Genomic DNA, 15,959 nt, shown 5'->3' with positions numbered 1-15,959 from the left:
TGCTGGTAGCTCGAGTGCGTTCTGAACGCAGCGAATAGCGATGGGCATGAACTGGGAAAACATGAACCACAAACCATCACAAACTACAAAGCATCATGGGCAATTAGGGGCGAAACGAACCAGCGAGATTTGGAACTCGGTAGAATGACCTCCCAACGTGCTAGAGACCCCAAATTGGGATCTCGTCTGGTCGAGTCTTCTCTATCTGCCCTCCCAAGTTCGTTGAGGATTGGATTTACAGGGTCCAAGTTACGCCCCCCCATCTGCCGGAAAGAGCTTTCTGCATGTTCTTTGAGGATTGTAACTCAGACCTTGCAAGCCCAATCCTCACAAGACAGATGGAGGGGTCTGCTGGAGATCCCCTCTCAGTTTGGTGTCTCTAGCTTGCACAGAATCTGTTCTGTACGCTCCTGAACCTTGATAGGAAGTCTTTTTGACAGGTGCAGGTTCAAGAGCGTGTATAGAAGGAATCCTGTGCAAACTGGAGACATCAAAGTTGCAGGGGACTTCCTCCAGATTTTCCTCTACATGCCCTCCAAGTTCTGCCCCCCCCCCTCCGGTTGCTTTGAAGATATGTAAACATTTAGAATGAGCAGAGATAGTTTGTCTGCAAATGTACCTGTTCACAAACCACCGTGAAAAGCAGGAAAATTCGTGCTGGTTGACCTGCCATAAACTTCACTTGGCGAACCACGAACCGGCTAAAATTCGTCATGAACTTTAGTTCATGAGCCATCTCTTGCCCATCTCTAGCAGCAGATCCAGACTAGAGCTGAAGCTTGGAAGGGCAACACGCCCAGATGACTTCCTCCAGCTTTTTGCTCTGAACTGATAGGATCCAATCCAACCACCTTCTGGCAGTGCTGTGACATCTGTGGCAATGCTCTGCTCCCAGTTTCCAATACAGCCTTTTGTGTTTCTGCTTCCTGGAAATAAGAACATAAGAGAAGCCATGTTAGATCAGGCCAATGGCCCATCCAGTCCAACACTCTGTGTCATAAGGACATAAGAGAAGCCATGTTAGATCAGGCCAATGGCCCATCCAGTCCAACACTCTGTGTCATAAGGACATAAGAGAAGCCCTGTTGGATCAGGCCAATGGCCCATCCAGTCCAACACTCTGTGTCATAAGGACATAAGAGAAGCCATGTTGGATGAGGCCAATGGCCCATCCAGTCCAACACTCTGTGTCACACAGTGGCCAAAAAAAATTACACACACACACACACACTGTGGCTAATAGCCACTGATGGACCTCTGCTCCATATTTTTATCTAACCCCCTCTTGAAGGTGGCAATGCTTGTGGCCGCCACCACCTCCTGTGGCAGTGAATTCCACATGTTAATCACCCTTTGGGTGAAGAAGTACTTCCTTTTATCCATTTTAACCTGTCTGCTCAGCAATTTCATCGAATGCCCACGAGTTCTTGTATTGTGAGAAAGGAAGAAAAGTACTTCTTTCTCTACTTTCCCCATCCCATGCATTATCTTGTAAACCTCTATCATGTCACCCCGCAGTCGACGTTTCTGGCAGGGGCCAGAGGAAAACCAAATGCTTGTTCTTGGTGGGTGGAAAGGTCATGTGGTCCTTGATTTTTTTTTTTGTGGGGGGGATCTTTATCCTCACAGAACAATGTTCCAAAATGGCCTCAGCGTCTGAAGGTTGGTGTAGTGGTTAAGTTCGTGGACTCTTATCTGGGAGAACCGGGTTTGATTCCCCACTCCTCCACTTGCACCTGCTGGAATGGCCTTGGGTCAGCCATAGCTCTGGCAGAGCTTGTCCTTGAAAGGACAGCTGCTGGGAGAGTCCTCTCAGCCTCACCCACCTCACAGGGTTTTTGTTGTGGGGGAGGAAGATAAAGGAGATTGCGAGCCGCTCTGAGACTTGGAGTGGAGGGCGGGATGTAAATCCAATATCATCTTCTTCTTCTTGAAGAGTATAAGTCAAATGAAATTGGGCTGACAGCTGTACTATGAACTACATCAGGGGTCCCCAGTCTTTTTGATTTTGCAGGCATCTGTGAAATTCTGACATAGGGCAGTGGGTACAGTCACAAAATGGCTGCCCCAGGAGGTGGAGTCAATCACAAAATGACAGGCAGCAAGATTATATATCGGGGTGGCCAAACTTGCTTAATGTAAGAGCCACATAGATGTTGTTGACTTCCAGAAAGCTTTTGATAAAGTTCCTCATCAAAGGCTCCTTAGTAAGCTCGAGAGTCATGGAGTAAAAGGACAGTTCCTCTTGTGAATCAAAAGCTGGCTAATTAATAGGAAGCAGAGAGTGAGTATAAATGGGCAGTCTTCGCAGTGGAAGACGGTAAGCAGTGGGGTGCCGCAGGGCTCAGTACTGGGTCCCATGCTCTTTAACTTGTTCATTAATGATCTGGAGTTGGGAGTAAGCAGTGAAATGGCCAAGTTTGCAGGTGACACTAAATTGTTCAGGGTGGTGAGAACCAGAAAGGATTGTGAGGCACTCCAAAGGGATCTGTTGAGGCTGGGTGAGTGGGCGTCAACCTGGCAGATGAGGTTCAATGTGGCCAAGTGCAAAGTAATGCATATTGGGGCCAAGAATCCCAGCTACAAATACAAGTTGATGTGTTGTGAACTGGCAGAGACTGACCAAGAGAGAGATCTTGGGGTCGTGGTAGATAACTCACTGAAAATGTCAAGACAGTGTGGGATTGCAATAAAAAAGGCCAACGCCATGCTGGGAATTATTAGGAAGGGAATTTAAAACAAATCAGCCAGTATCATAATGCCCCTGTATAAATCGATGGTGCGGTCTCATTTGGAGTACTGTGTGCAATTCTGGTCACCGCACCTCAAAAAGGATATTATAGCATTGGAAAAAGTGCAGAAAAGGGCATCTAGAATGATTAAAGGTTTGGAACACTTTCTCTATGAAGAAAGGTTAAAACGCTTGGGGCTCTTTAGCTTGGAGAAACGTCGACTGCGGGGTGACATAATAGAGGTTTACAAGATTATGCATGGGATGGAGAAGGTAGAGAAAGAAGTCCTTTTCTTCCTTTCTCACAATACAAGAACTCATGGGCATTCAATGAAATTGCTGAGCAGTCGGGTTAAAACGGACAAAAGGAAGTCCTTCTTCACCCAAAGGGTGATTAACATGTGGAATTCATGGGCACAGGAGGTGGCGGCGGCTACAAGCATAGCCGGCTTCAAGAGGGGATTGGATAAAAATATGGAGCAAAGGTCCATCAGTGGCTATTAGCCGCCGTGTGTGTATATTTTGGCCACTGTGTGATACAGAGTGTTGGACTGGATGGGCCATTGGCCTTATCCAACATGGCTTCTCTTATGTTCACATAGAACAAATGTCAGATGTTTCAGAGCCGCAAGACATGAATGTCAGATGTTTGAGAGCTGTAAGACAGGAAGGAGGGAGGGGGGAAGGAAGGAAGGAAGATGGGAGGGAGAGGTGGAAAGAAAGCAACTTTAACTTTAAATGTATTCTCCAAGCCTCTGGCCAACAGTGGGAGCTTCGAGAGCCGCACAATATGCATGAAAGAGCCACATGTGGCTTCCGAGCCACAGTTTGGCCACCCCTGATAGATATGTTTATATAACTTTTCAGCATCGTAGACAGAAGCTCCTGTTTAACTGGATACCTTTTAATTTGCACAGCCAATCAATGCAAAGCCCCGCCTGGCCCCGCCTACTTTCTAAAAGCCCATGGTGGGCACCAGGAACGGTGTTGGTGGGTGCCACAGTGCCCACAGGTGCTACGTGGAAGACCCCTGAACTACATATTAGCAACGCGGTTCACATTTTAACCGGCAGTTGTTGGTTTTTTTTCTTGAATTGCAGCACAAGAAACATTTGAACTGAAGTACCGGATTCCTAAATTGGTTCCCAAGGGTAAGAACCACTAAATGTCTGTATTGATTCCCCCCCCACTCACTTTTCCCTCACGAAGCTCAAGACAAACATCGATTGGTTTCCAAGCTTTCCAAGCCCGCGGCCACATAAAAGCATCGGTTAGGAAGGAGGGATTGTGGAGCAAATGCCAAACCAAACCAAAAAAGCCTTTGCCCGCTGGCGGAAGATGGCAACGACAAGGGGCAGCCAGATATTCTTGGGGTGAGAGTTCCAGAGCTTTGGTGCCACGACTGAGAAGGCCCTCCCCAGCTTGCCACTGGCCTAAACGCAATAAGCCGTGGGCACCCGAGGCTTCAGTCCCACTTCTTCCACGATTGAACTCTGAAGTGAGTTCCGGCCGTCACATTTAAAGGGATTGCATTCCTTTTAAATGCCAGCCCTCCATTGGAAACAATGGAGAAAGGGACACCTTCTTTGAGGGTTCGTAGAATTGGACCACCACCACCACCACCCCCGGCTCAACCTTTTTGGAACTTGGAGGAGGGGTTGAGGAGAGGCGCCAGCAGCTATGCTGAAAATCTGGTGCCTCTACCTCAAAAAACAGCCCTCCTCCAGACCACCAGATGCCCACAGATCAATTCTCCATTATACCCCATGGGAATCAGGCTCCATAGGATATAACGGAGTGCCCAGTGGCCATTCTCCCCCTGCTTTCTGAAATGGGGGAGGGGCTCCCAACTGGGGGATCCCCTGCCCCCAACTGGGGAACGGAGAAAAAAAGCCCAACCGGCTCCGTGTATCCTCGGCTTACACCACTTCTTGTGACTGAAATATTCTTCAATAAGGTCAGTTTCACCACTCTTAAGTCGCACTTCTCGTTTATTATACAGGCACAAAACGAATAAGCCATGAAAAAAGTGTGGAATATTTCAAGCTTCTATACATTCACACCAAAGACGTTCCTCTTTCTTAGGCTGCTTACAACAGATGCTTCCGCAGCCGCTTGAAGCTGTAGCGCAGCGCGACAGGATCCATCGATTTCATTTTTCTCGTTTCGCTTTTTTGCTTTATCACCAGCATAAGCTTATTCAGTTATCACACAATGTGTTTCTCTTATATCCGATGCTCTACTCCAGGGGTGGCCAACGGTAGCTCTTCAGATGTTTTTTTTTTGCCTACAACTCCCATCAGCTCGAGTCATTGGCCATGCTGGCTGGGGCTGATGGGAGTTGTAGGCAGAAAACATCTGGAGAGCTACCGTTGGCCACCCCTGGAGTAGAGCATCGGATATAAGAGAAACGCATTGTGTGATAATTGAATAAGCTTGTGGTGGTGAGTGATGAAGCAAAAAGCGAAACAGGAAAAATGAAATCGATGGATCTTGTCGCCCCACGCTACAGCTTTAAGAGGCTGCGGAAGCGTCTTTTGTGAGCAGCCTAAGAAAGAGGAACGTATTTGGTGCGAATGTATAGAAACTTGAAATATTCCACGCTTTTTTCATGGCTTATGTGTTTTGTGCCTTTATAATAAACGAGAGTTGCCACGTAAGAGTGGTGAAATTGACCTTATTGAAGAATATTTCAGTCACAAGAAGTGGTGTAAAGCCGAGCATACACGGAGCTGGTTGGGCTTTCTTGCTCCGTTCTGTCTGTCTGTGTGACTCTTTTGTTGTGGCCCAACTGGAGAATGGCAATCCTGGGTGGTCCCAAACCATATGAGGCCCAGCACCTTGACCTGTTTTGTCTCAGCCTTCTTAACTCTCCCCTCCTCGTTGAGGACATCGCAAAGAGGATGTCCAGCCCTGACCTAGATAGCCCTGGCTAGCTCAGTTTTGTCAGATCTCGGAAGTTAAGCAGGGCCGACCCTGGCTAGTATTCAGATGAGAGACCATCAAGGAAAACCAAAGGCAGGCCATGTCTAATCACCTGTGAACATCTCTTGCCTTGAAAACCCCTCGGGGGCGGCCACAAGTCGGTTGCGACGATGGCAGTTTCCCACCGCCACCAAAGAGGGAGGGTCTGTCCAGAGTTCGTTTTGTAGAAAAATAGGTGGCAGAGCTTATTAGCATAACTCATTAGCATATGCCACTCCCTTGGTCAAAAGCAACCTGTCCCAAGAAAGGAGAGCCCTGGGCGAGCGAGGCCTGCTTCAGCTGGCTAGAGATCCAGCCCGCCCAAGCAGACCTCGCTCGCCTGGGGCTCTCCTGGGCCACCTCCCCCCCAGTCAAAAGGCCACTGCCCAAAATCACATAAGAAGTGGAGAAAGGGTGGTGTGAACATCTCCAGGGGTTAATGAGGGCTGCTGGGGGTGTGGCCAAGCCCCTGGTGGCTGGCTGGCTGGCTGGCTGGCTGGCTGGCTGGCTGGCTGCCTGCCCTCCTAATTCTGGGATTGTAATGCAGCTGCACCTACTATTCAATGGACAAGGTAGGTGGGGAGGAAGAGGCGGAACCCTCAGAAAGGTTCAGGAGCTGCGCTTCTGTGAGCTCCTGCTGCATCTGAGGCCTGTCTATACAGTCCTCTCTCTCTCCTCTCTTTTTTCTTCTCCTTTGCAGCTTCAGATAAAGGCTTTGTGATGCTTCTAGGAAAGGAGCAGTATACAAACCGGACCCTTGTCCCCAGAGGCCTGGCCTTGAACCCTTTCACAGTAAAGCTGTACATCTGGGGGAATGTGATCTTGCAAAGGTAGGATTCCTAACTCCGCTGCATTGAGCACTGCCACCCCCTTTTCCTTTGACTGTCTTGTAAAATTGCAATCTCCGTCTCTCCTCCGGTATTTCTATGAGGCTGTGTTGAGAGCCAGTTTGGTGTAGTGGTTAAGTGCATGGACTCTTATCTGGGAGAACCGGGCTTGATCTCACCACTTCTCCACTTGCAGCTGCTGGAATGGCCTTGGGTCAGCCATAGCTCTCGTAGGAGTTGTCCTTGAATGGGCAGCTGTTGCAAGAACTCTCTCAGTCTCACCCACCTTACAGGGTGTCTGTTGTGGGGGGGGGGGCGGGAAAGGGAAAGGAGATGGTGACTGCTCTGAGACTCTGAGATTCAGAGTGTATGGCGGGAGATATATCTTCTTCTTCTGTGCAAAAAGACTGTCCAGAGCTTTGTGAATGGATGCCATCAACATGTGGATAGTTTCAGAGGGCAGCCTCATTGATCTTCAGTAGAACAGCTGGATTTGAGTTCAGTAGCACTGTAGACACCCAGTCTTTTGGGGTATGAGCTTTCAAGAGCCAGATTTTTAAAAAGGTAAAGGTATCCCCTGTGCAAGCACCAAGTCGTTACTGACCCATGGGGTGACGTCACATCATGACATTTTCACGGCAGACTTTTTTATGGAGTGGTTTGCCATTGCCTTCCCCAGTCGTTTATACTTTACCCCTAGCAATCCGCGTGCTCATTTTACCGACTTCGGAAGGATGGAAGGCTGAGCCAACCTGGAGCCGGCTACCTGAACCCGGTTGCTTGAAGGGCATTTGGTGTAATTAACAGACGGATCAAAGCCACCAAGTGATACACTGTCTTCCAGTTTGCAAAAATATATTACAAGGATTGTGTACAACACCTAAAAAACAATACAATAGTGACAGAGGCCGGCGGTTCTAGGGCCTTTTAAAGTAACAGAAACCCCAAGGGGGCCAAAAACCCCATCACCAAATGAATAGACATGTCCAAACTTGGAAACAGTCCAGCTGAAATACCCCAAATGCCCTCCAAGTTTCAAAAGGATTAGACCAGGTCCAATTCTGTGTGCCCCCAAAGAAGGTGCCCCTATCCATCATTATTTCCAATGGAGGGGAAAGGTGCATGGTCCCTTTAAATGTGATGGCCAGAACGTCCTTTGGAGTTCCATTATACTTGCCATAACCTTGTTCCTGGCTCCGCCCCCAAGGTCTCCTGGCTCCACCCCCAAAGGCCCCAGAGATTTCTTGAATTGGACTTGGCAACCCTAGTACCTGTCCTCCCCAGGCTCCATCACTAAATCTCCAGAGGTTTCCCAATCTAAATCTGGCCACTAATGTCCAGGGGGGACCTGACAACTCTTGTGTGTGATGGTACAAAAGGAAACCAGGAGTATATTGGGGAGGAGAAGAAGAAGAAGATATTGGATTTATATTCTGCCTTCCACTCCGAATCTCAGAGTCTCAGAGCGGCCTACAATCTTCTTTCCCTTCCTCCCCAGCAACAGACACTCTGTGAGGTGGGTGGGGCTGAGAGAGCTCTCCCAGCAGCTGCCCTTTCAAGGACAGAGTCTCAGAGTGGCCTACAATCTCCTTTCCCTTCCTCCCCAACAACAGACACTCTGTGAGGTGGGTGGGGCTGAGAGAGCTCTCCCAGCAGCTGCCATTTCAAGGACAGAGTCTCAGAGTGGCCTACAATCTCCTTTCCCTTCCTCCCCACAACAGACACTCTGTGAGGTGGGTGGGGCTGAGAGGGCTCTCCCAGAAGCTGCCATTTCAAGGACAAGCTCTTCCAGAGCTATGGCTGAGCCAAGGCCATTCCAGCAGCTGCAAGTGGAGGAGTGGAGAATCCAACCCAGGTCTCCCAGATAAGAGTCCACGCACTTAACCACTACACCAAACTGGCTTTCGAGAGGAGAGGGCTGAAACTGAGGGCCTGGCTACACATTCAAGCTTGCAGTTCTCCGTTTACATGTGTGCGAGTCTGTTTCCACTGGTGTGCCTCCCGTTGTGTGCCTGGCTCTGATATTTGTGTGGCAACATTTCTGTGGGTAGGATAAAGATATAGAGTTTTCCCCCCTAACTGAAAAGAAGGGGGTTTATTTGGGAGTGAAAGCCCCACTGGGACGTTTATTGAGGTTCTGCGTATTATCTCCAAATGGAGTGGGTTTTACAAAGGGGTGAAGGAAAGTACTATGAATCTTTTTTCTTTTTTTTTTACACCGGCTCTTGCCTCTCTCTTCCTTTCCAGCAACGACGCGATGAATTACGTCTACCTCTCCAGCTTCCCGAGTACTTCTTTCATCAAATATTTTGTTCATTCGTATCAGGGGCATTATGCCTGCGTGACAGATAACGAGGAGGTATTTCTGTTTGGTTTGCCTTAAGAATCCACGGGCAGGAAGTTGAGGAGGAGACTTCGGGGGGGGGGGGCGCGAAGAATTTATTTATTTATTGAATCAGATTTATATCCCGCCCTCCCCTGATGGGCTCAGGGCGGTTAACAACAAATAAAAACAACATAAAATATTTAAAAAACAAAATATGCAATAAAATCGTTTCCATTTCATAGTCATTAAAAGTCCAAGACGCACATTGAGGTTCTAGTTATTCTGATGTTTCTGGTTTCAGTTATGTTAGTTCAGTGAGATTGTCGGTGCTGTGGAATAGTAGCCACCACCTCCCCTTAACCGTTAAAAGAGCCGGTTTGGTGTAGTGGTTAAGTGTGCGGACTCTTATCTGGGAGAACCGGGTTTGATTCCCCCCTCCTCCACTTGCACCTGCTGGAATGGCCTTGGGTCAGCCATAGCCCTGGCAGAGCTGTCCTTGAAAGGGCAGCTGCTGTGAGAGCCCTCTCCAGCCCCACCCACCTCACAGGGTGTCTGTTGTGGGGGAGGAAGATAAAGGAGATTGTGAGCCGCTCTGAGACTCTTCGGAGTGGAGGGCGGGATATAAATCCAATATCTTCTTCTTCTTCTAAAAGCCAGTTTGGATTTACAGGAGAGAGGCAGGTCCCGCAGGGCCCTTATATTTTCAGGGAAGGCATTCCACAAAGTAGGGGCTATTACCAAGAACGCTCTGGCTCTGGTGCGGGGACAATCGAGCTTCGTTCGGTCCGGGGATCTTAAGAAGATTTTGGGACCCTGAACGTAGTGCTCTCTGGGGTACGTATGAGGAGAGGCAGTCCCGAAGGTAGACAGGTCCCAGGCCATAGAGGGCTTTAAAGGTTATAACAGCACCTTGAAGTGAATCCGGAATGCCACAGGAAACCAGTGCAATGTTTCCAGCACATTAATGTGCTCCCGTATGGGTAGCTCCATTAACAACCCGGTTGTTGCGTTTTGCGCCAGTTGCAGCCTCCGAATTTGAGTCAAGGGCAGCCCCACGGAGAGGGCATTACAGTAGTCTAATCTTGAGGTGACCGTTTTATGGATCACTGTTGCCAAGTCGTTGTGCTCCAGGTACGGAGCCAGCTGCCTTATCCGCCTAAGGTGGTAAAAATGTGGATTTTGCTAATGGTGTGGGAAGTGGGATGTGAACTGCCGTGTGACTTTTCCCAGTTTATGTCCAGCATATCTCCCTGCAGATTTAAACTGCGGGCTTTTGTACTGGACATAAACCTGTGTGGTATAGAATCAACCTCTACAGGGAGCAGAACATGGACAGAACGGGACCCCCCCCCCCCCCAAGAAACATGAACTTACAATCTAGGAAAATGAGAACACAGAAGAGTTTCCTGCATTATGCAGGGGTTTGGACTAGAAGACCCTGGAGGTCCCTTCCAACTCTATAATTCTATGGTTGAAATACAGCAGATGGTTATATTCAGCAGTTCCCGTGAGTAAATTGCCCCAGTGAGATCACAAAAGTGTGTGCTTGCAAACTGCTTATTTTGGCTGTTTTGTGCGTGTGTGTTCACTTTCATTTAGTGGAGGAAAGCCTTTCAAGGCAAAAAAGAGGACGAGGAAATGGACTGTATTCAGGGGAACGGCACTGCTGTATTTTTATTTATTTTAGGGAATGTCACTGCTTGGGCACACCACTTTTTACAGCCTGCAAGATTTTGATCTCCATAACCACGAATAAATACAATGCTAGAAAATGCTCATGTGCATAAAGGCTACCTAGACAAAGGAAGCCACCTGACTAGCTGACCAATAGCATATACAGTCAAACAGTCCTCCCTCCCCCCCCCTCCGCTTTATCTTCATTGTCAGACAGCCAAGTTCCTCTTCCTAGGTCAGGCAGACAATAGAGAAACAGGCAAATGGTATTAACCCTATAATGACTGAAACGTAGAGCATTGCTAAAGACATGCAGAACTAGGGTTGCCAAGTCCAATTCAAGAAATATCTGGGGACTTTGGGGGTGGAGCCAGGAGAAATTGGGGGTGGAGTCAGGAGCATGGGTGTGACAAGCAGAATTGCACTCCAAAGGGAGTTCTGGCCATCACATTTAAAGGGACCGTGCTCCTTTTAAATGCCTTCCTCCATCGGATAGGGGCACCTTCTTTGGGGGCTCGTAGAATTGGACCCCCCTGGTCCAATCCTTTTGAAACTTGGAGGGTGTTTCTAAGAGAGGCACTGAACGGTTTACTGAAAATTTGGGGCCTCTACCTAAAACACCAGCCCCCCTAGAGCCCTAGATATCCGCAGATGAATTCACCATTCTACCCTATGGGAATCTGTCTCCATGGGGAATAATGGAGTTATCAGCAAACGTTTCCCTCCCCTTCCCCCGCTTTCTGTTGACCCTGAAGCAGGAGGAGGGTCTCCAAACCGGGGGAATCCCCTGCCCCACTTGGGGATTGGCTACCTTATGCAGAACAGATACAGAATTCCAACACCCAGGGGTGGAATTCTAGCAGGACCTCCTGATTGCATATTAGGCCACACCCACCCGATGCAGCCAATCCTCCGAGACCTTTCAAGGTTCTTTTTTGTAAGCTCTTGGAGGATTGGCTACATCAGGGGTGTGTGGCCTAATATGCAAAGGAGCTCCTGCTAGAATCCCATCCCTGCCAACACCAATAACAAGCCCTGTCTTACGATGCTTCCCCTGACTGCCCCTGACTTTCTGAAAAGCTCAGCAGACATCAAGGAAAGTGCTGGCGGCTGCCACGGTGCACATGGGCACCGTGTTGGGAAACCCCAGCCTCAGGTCACTTGGTGTGAGATCCTGGTCGAAGTGAGATTAAGGGGGTGCTTTTGTGATTCACAGCATAGGGAGCGATCCTAAGCAGGGCTGCTCAGAAGTAAATACAGGTTTATTTGCTGGGACTTAATCCCAGACAGGTGTTTGTGACATTACAAATTCAGGAGTCCAGTAGCAGGGTATAAGCTTTCGTGATGTGAGATAGCTGTATCTCAGGGGTGGCCAAACTACGGCTCAGGAGCCGCAGGGGGCTCTGTCACACATATTGTGTGGCTCCCGAAGCGCCCACCACCCCGTCAGCTGACTTGGGAAAGGCATTTGTCTCTTTAAATCACTTCTCCAAGCCCAGCCAGCTGGTGACTTGGAGAATGCATTTAAAGTTAAAGTTGCTTTCTTTCCACCTCCCTCCCCCCTCCCTCCCTCCCTCCCTCCCTCCCTCCCTCCCTTCCTTCCTTCCTTCCTTCCTTCCTTCCTTCCTTCCTTCCTTCCTTCCTTCCTTCCTTCCTTCCTTCCTTCCTTCCTTCCTTCCTTCCTTCCTTCCTTCCTTCCTGTGGACCAAAGTGAAGACTTGTATTGGGTGTTGCTGCCTGGCTCATTGGAGCCATAAGAATGAAGCTTGGGGACTTGGGAACAATGGGCAGCAGGATCCAAATCCCTGCTGCCCTGCACCAATCACAAGCTGGTTTGAATGACCCAATAACGTGCTTGCGCGGAAACCCTGAGTTGTATATAGTTGGCTCAGTTCCCCAGTCTTGGAGTGCAGCTGATCTAATGCTGTGCCTAATAAAGAGCCAGCCTTCCTTCCTTCCTTCCTGGAGATCCAGTTTGGTGTAGTGGTTAAGTGTGCGGACTCTTATCTGGGAGAACCGGGTTTGATTCCCCACTCCTTCACTTGCACCTGCTGGAATGGCCTTGGGTCAGCCATAGCTCTGGCAGAGGTTGTCCTTGAAAGGGCAGCTGCTGTGAGAGCCCTCTCCAGCCCCACCCACCTCACAGGGTGTCTGTTGTGGGGGAGGAAGGTAAAGGAGATTGTGAGCCGCTCTGAGTCTCTTTGGAGTGGAGGGCGGGATATAAATCCAATATCATCATCATCTTCTTCTTCTTCTTCTTCTTCTTCTTCTTCTTCTTCTTCTTCTTCTTCTTCTTCTTCTTCTTCTTCTTCTTCTTCTTCTTCTTCTTCTTCTTCTTCTTCTTCTTCTTCTTCTTCTTCTTCTTCTTCTTCTTCTTCTTCTTCTTCTTCTTCTTCTTCTTCTTTCTTCCTTCTTTCCTTGTTTTCCATCCCAGTTCCCCATCCCTATAGAAATAAAGATATGATTTTGTTTTTATACTAAAAGGCTCTCAATCTCATTTCGATCCAACGACCCATCGAACCGTTTGGGATATAAAATTGATTTCCAGGCAGAAACCTCTAACACTTCCAACATCAGAAAGTTCATGTCTTGCGGCTCTCCAAACATCTGACGTTTATACTATGCGTCTCTTACGTTAAGCAAGTTTGGCCACCCTTGCTGTAGGTGGCGGCTACAAGCATAGCCAGCTTCAAGAGGGGATTGGATAAAAATATGGAGCAGAGTCGTCCATCTGTGGCTATTAACCACAGTGTATTGTTGGAACTGTCTGGGGCAGTGATGCTCTGTATTCTGTGTGCTTGGGGGGGGGTGCAAAGTGAAAGGGCTTCTAGCCCCAATTGTGAACCTCTTGATGGCACTTGGGTTTTCTGAGCCACTGTGTGGCACAGAGTGTTGGACTGGATGGGCCATTGGCCTGATCCAACATGGCTTCTCTTATGTTCTTATGTGGCACAGAGTGTTGGGCTGGGTGGGCCATTGGCCTGATCCAACATGGCTTCTCTTATGTTCTTATGTGGCACAGAGTGTTGGGCTGGGTGGGCCATTGGCCTGATCCAACATGGCTTCTCTTATGTTCTTATGTGACACAGAGTGTTGGACTGGATGGGCCATTGGCCTGATCCAACATGGCTTCTCTTATGTTCTTATGTGACACAGAGTGTTGGACTGGATGGGCCATTGGCCTGATCCAACATGGCTTCTCTTATGTGGCACAGAGTGTTGGACTGGATGGGCCATTGGCCTGATCCAACATGGCTTCTCTTATGTTCTTATGTGACACAGAGTGTTGGACTGGATGGGCCATTGGCCTGATCCAACATGGCTTCTCTTATGTTCTTATGTGGCACAGAGTGTTGGACTGGATGGGCCATTGGCCTGATCCAACATGGCTTCTGTTATGTTCTTATGTGGCACAGAGTGTTGGGCTGGATGGGCCATTGGCCTGATCCAACATGGCTTCTCTTATGTCCTTATGGAAGAAGTGAGCAGTGAAAACCTCCTCCCCTGCCACAAATTTTGTTAGCCTTGAAGATGCTCCTGGACTCTTGCTCTTTTCTGCTGCTACAGGCAGACTAGCATGGCTACCCATCATGCTGTGTTACAGAACCAGCTTCTTTGAAACCCTGCATAATGTCTTAAAACATTGCCGTTGCCATTTTCCAATTTTTCACTAAGACTTCTCTTCAGCACTTCTTTTCTTGTTCTAGATCTGGGTCTCCACGGAAGGCACCTCGTTACTTGTCCGGGTGTATCCATCAGAACCTTGGAATCTATTCAGAGATTTACAGATCATTAGAAAGTCGACGGAATATGGGGAAAACGAGGCCACGATCAGTGTTTTCTACGACCCGGATGGGCTGAAACAGGTGGGTGTATTGCAGATCCGTGGAGGTTGCACTGGTTGGGGAAACTCAGGGGCTTGTGAGTAGGTGAGGGGGCCCCACAGGTCTAAAAACAGGGGTCGTTTTGTAGAAAGATAGGTAGTGGAGCTCATTAGCATAACTCGTTAGCATATGCTGCCCCCCCAGCAGCCAAAAGCAACCTGACCCAAGAAAGGAGAGCCCCGGGCGATGGAGGCCTGCTTGGGCTGGCTAGAGATCCAGCCAGCCCAAGCAGGCCTCGCTCAATTGGGGCTCTCCTTGGCCACCCTCCCCCCACAGTCAAAAGGCCAGCAAGCCACCCTCTGCCCAAAATCACATAAGAAGTGGAGAAAGGGTGGCGCGGGCTTCTGGAGGCTGCTGGGGGTGTGGCAAAGCCCCTGGTGGCTGGCTGGCTGCCCTCTCTCCTAATCCAGGGATTGTTATGCAGCTGCACCTCCTATTCAATGGACAAGGTAGGTGGGGAGGAAGAGGGGGGAACCCTCAGAAAGGTTCAGGAGCTGCAGTCCTGTGAGCTGCTGCTGAGTCTGAAGCCTGCCTAAAAATGTAAGAATAGTGGATAATTCAATGGAAGTGTCAACTCAGTGTGTTGCAGTGGTGAGAAAGGCAAACTCTGTGTTAGGGATTATTAGGAAAGGGATTGAGAATAAAATGACCAATGCTGCAATGCCCCTGTTTAGCTCTATGGTGCAGCTTCGTTCGGAATACTGTCTACAGTTCTGGTCACCGTATCTCCAAAAGGACATTGCAGAGCTGGGAAAAGTCTTGAGGAGGGCAACCAAGAGGATGAGGGGGTTGAAGCACTTGCCCTAGGAGAAAAGGCTGAAGAGTCTGGGAATTTTCAGTTTAGAAAAGAGACGAGCGGGTGGGTAGGCGGGAGGGGCATGGTAAAGGTTTATAAAACGATTCGCGGGGCGGAGAGAGCTGACCGAGAGAATTTTTTCTCCCTCTTTCAAAATATTAGAATTCAGGGGCATCCAGTGAAGCCGAAGGGCTGTAGGTTGACGTACCAAAGGAAATGCTACTTTGCACGAAGAGCGATTCAAATGTGGAATTCGCTGCCAAAGGATGTCGTAGTGGCCACAGGAATAAATAGCTGCAAAAGGAGATTAGATAGATTCATGGAGGATAAGTATCAACGGCTACTAGCCATGTTGGCTGAGGGAAGGAAAGGAAACGTCCCCTGTGCAAGCACCAGTCGTTTCCGACTCTGGGGTGACGTTGCTTTCACAACGTTTTCACGGCAGACTTTTTAACGGAGTGGTTTGCCATTGCCTTCCTCAGTCTTTTACACTTCCCTCCGCAGCAGGCTGGGTACTCATTTTACCGACCTCGGAAGGATGGAAGACTGAGTCAACCTTGGGCCGGCTACCTGAATCCACCTTCCGCTGGAATCGAACTCAGGTCATGAGCAGAGAGTTCAGACCACAGCACTGCGGTACTGCTGCTTTACCACTCTGCGCCACGAGGCCGCTGAAGGAAACAGAGGCACTAATCTTCTGAATCCCAGAGCCAGGAGACAACCTCAGGGGAAGGCCTTGGACTTAATGCCCTGTTGT

General features: G+C 49.0%; 1 protein-coding gene across 1 annotated transcript in view; it reads left to right on the top strand.

Moving 5' to 3' along the window:
* LOC132585881 (cation channel sperm-associated auxiliary subunit gamma-like) overlaps nucleotides 1-15,959 on the top strand; it is a 79,899-nt gene that overhangs the window by 24,235 nt on the left and 39,705 nt on the right. The window contains exons 11-15 of the mRNA XM_060257758.1: nucleotides 3,838-3,882; nucleotides 5,464-5,466; nucleotides 6,396-6,525; nucleotides 8,770-8,881; nucleotides 14,230-14,388. Of these exons, the coding sequence (XP_060113741.1) occupies nucleotides 3,838-3,882; nucleotides 5,464-5,466; nucleotides 6,396-6,525; nucleotides 8,770-8,881; nucleotides 14,230-14,388 (449 nt within the window). The remainder of the gene's footprint in view (nucleotides 1-3,837; nucleotides 3,883-5,463; nucleotides 5,467-6,395; nucleotides 6,526-8,769; nucleotides 8,882-14,229; nucleotides 14,389-15,959) is intronic.

The sequence above is a fragment of the Heteronotia binoei genome, chromosome 17 (assembly GCF_032191835.1).
Source record: "Heteronotia binoei isolate CCM8104 ecotype False Entrance Well chromosome 17, APGP_CSIRO_Hbin_v1, whole genome shotgun sequence".
Classification (NCBI taxonomy): Eukaryota; Metazoa; Chordata; class Lepidosauria; order Squamata; family Gekkonidae; genus Heteronotia; species Heteronotia binoei.
The sequence above is the reverse complement of the archived record's forward strand: the minus strand, read 5'-3'. Positions and strand labels throughout refer to the sequence as shown.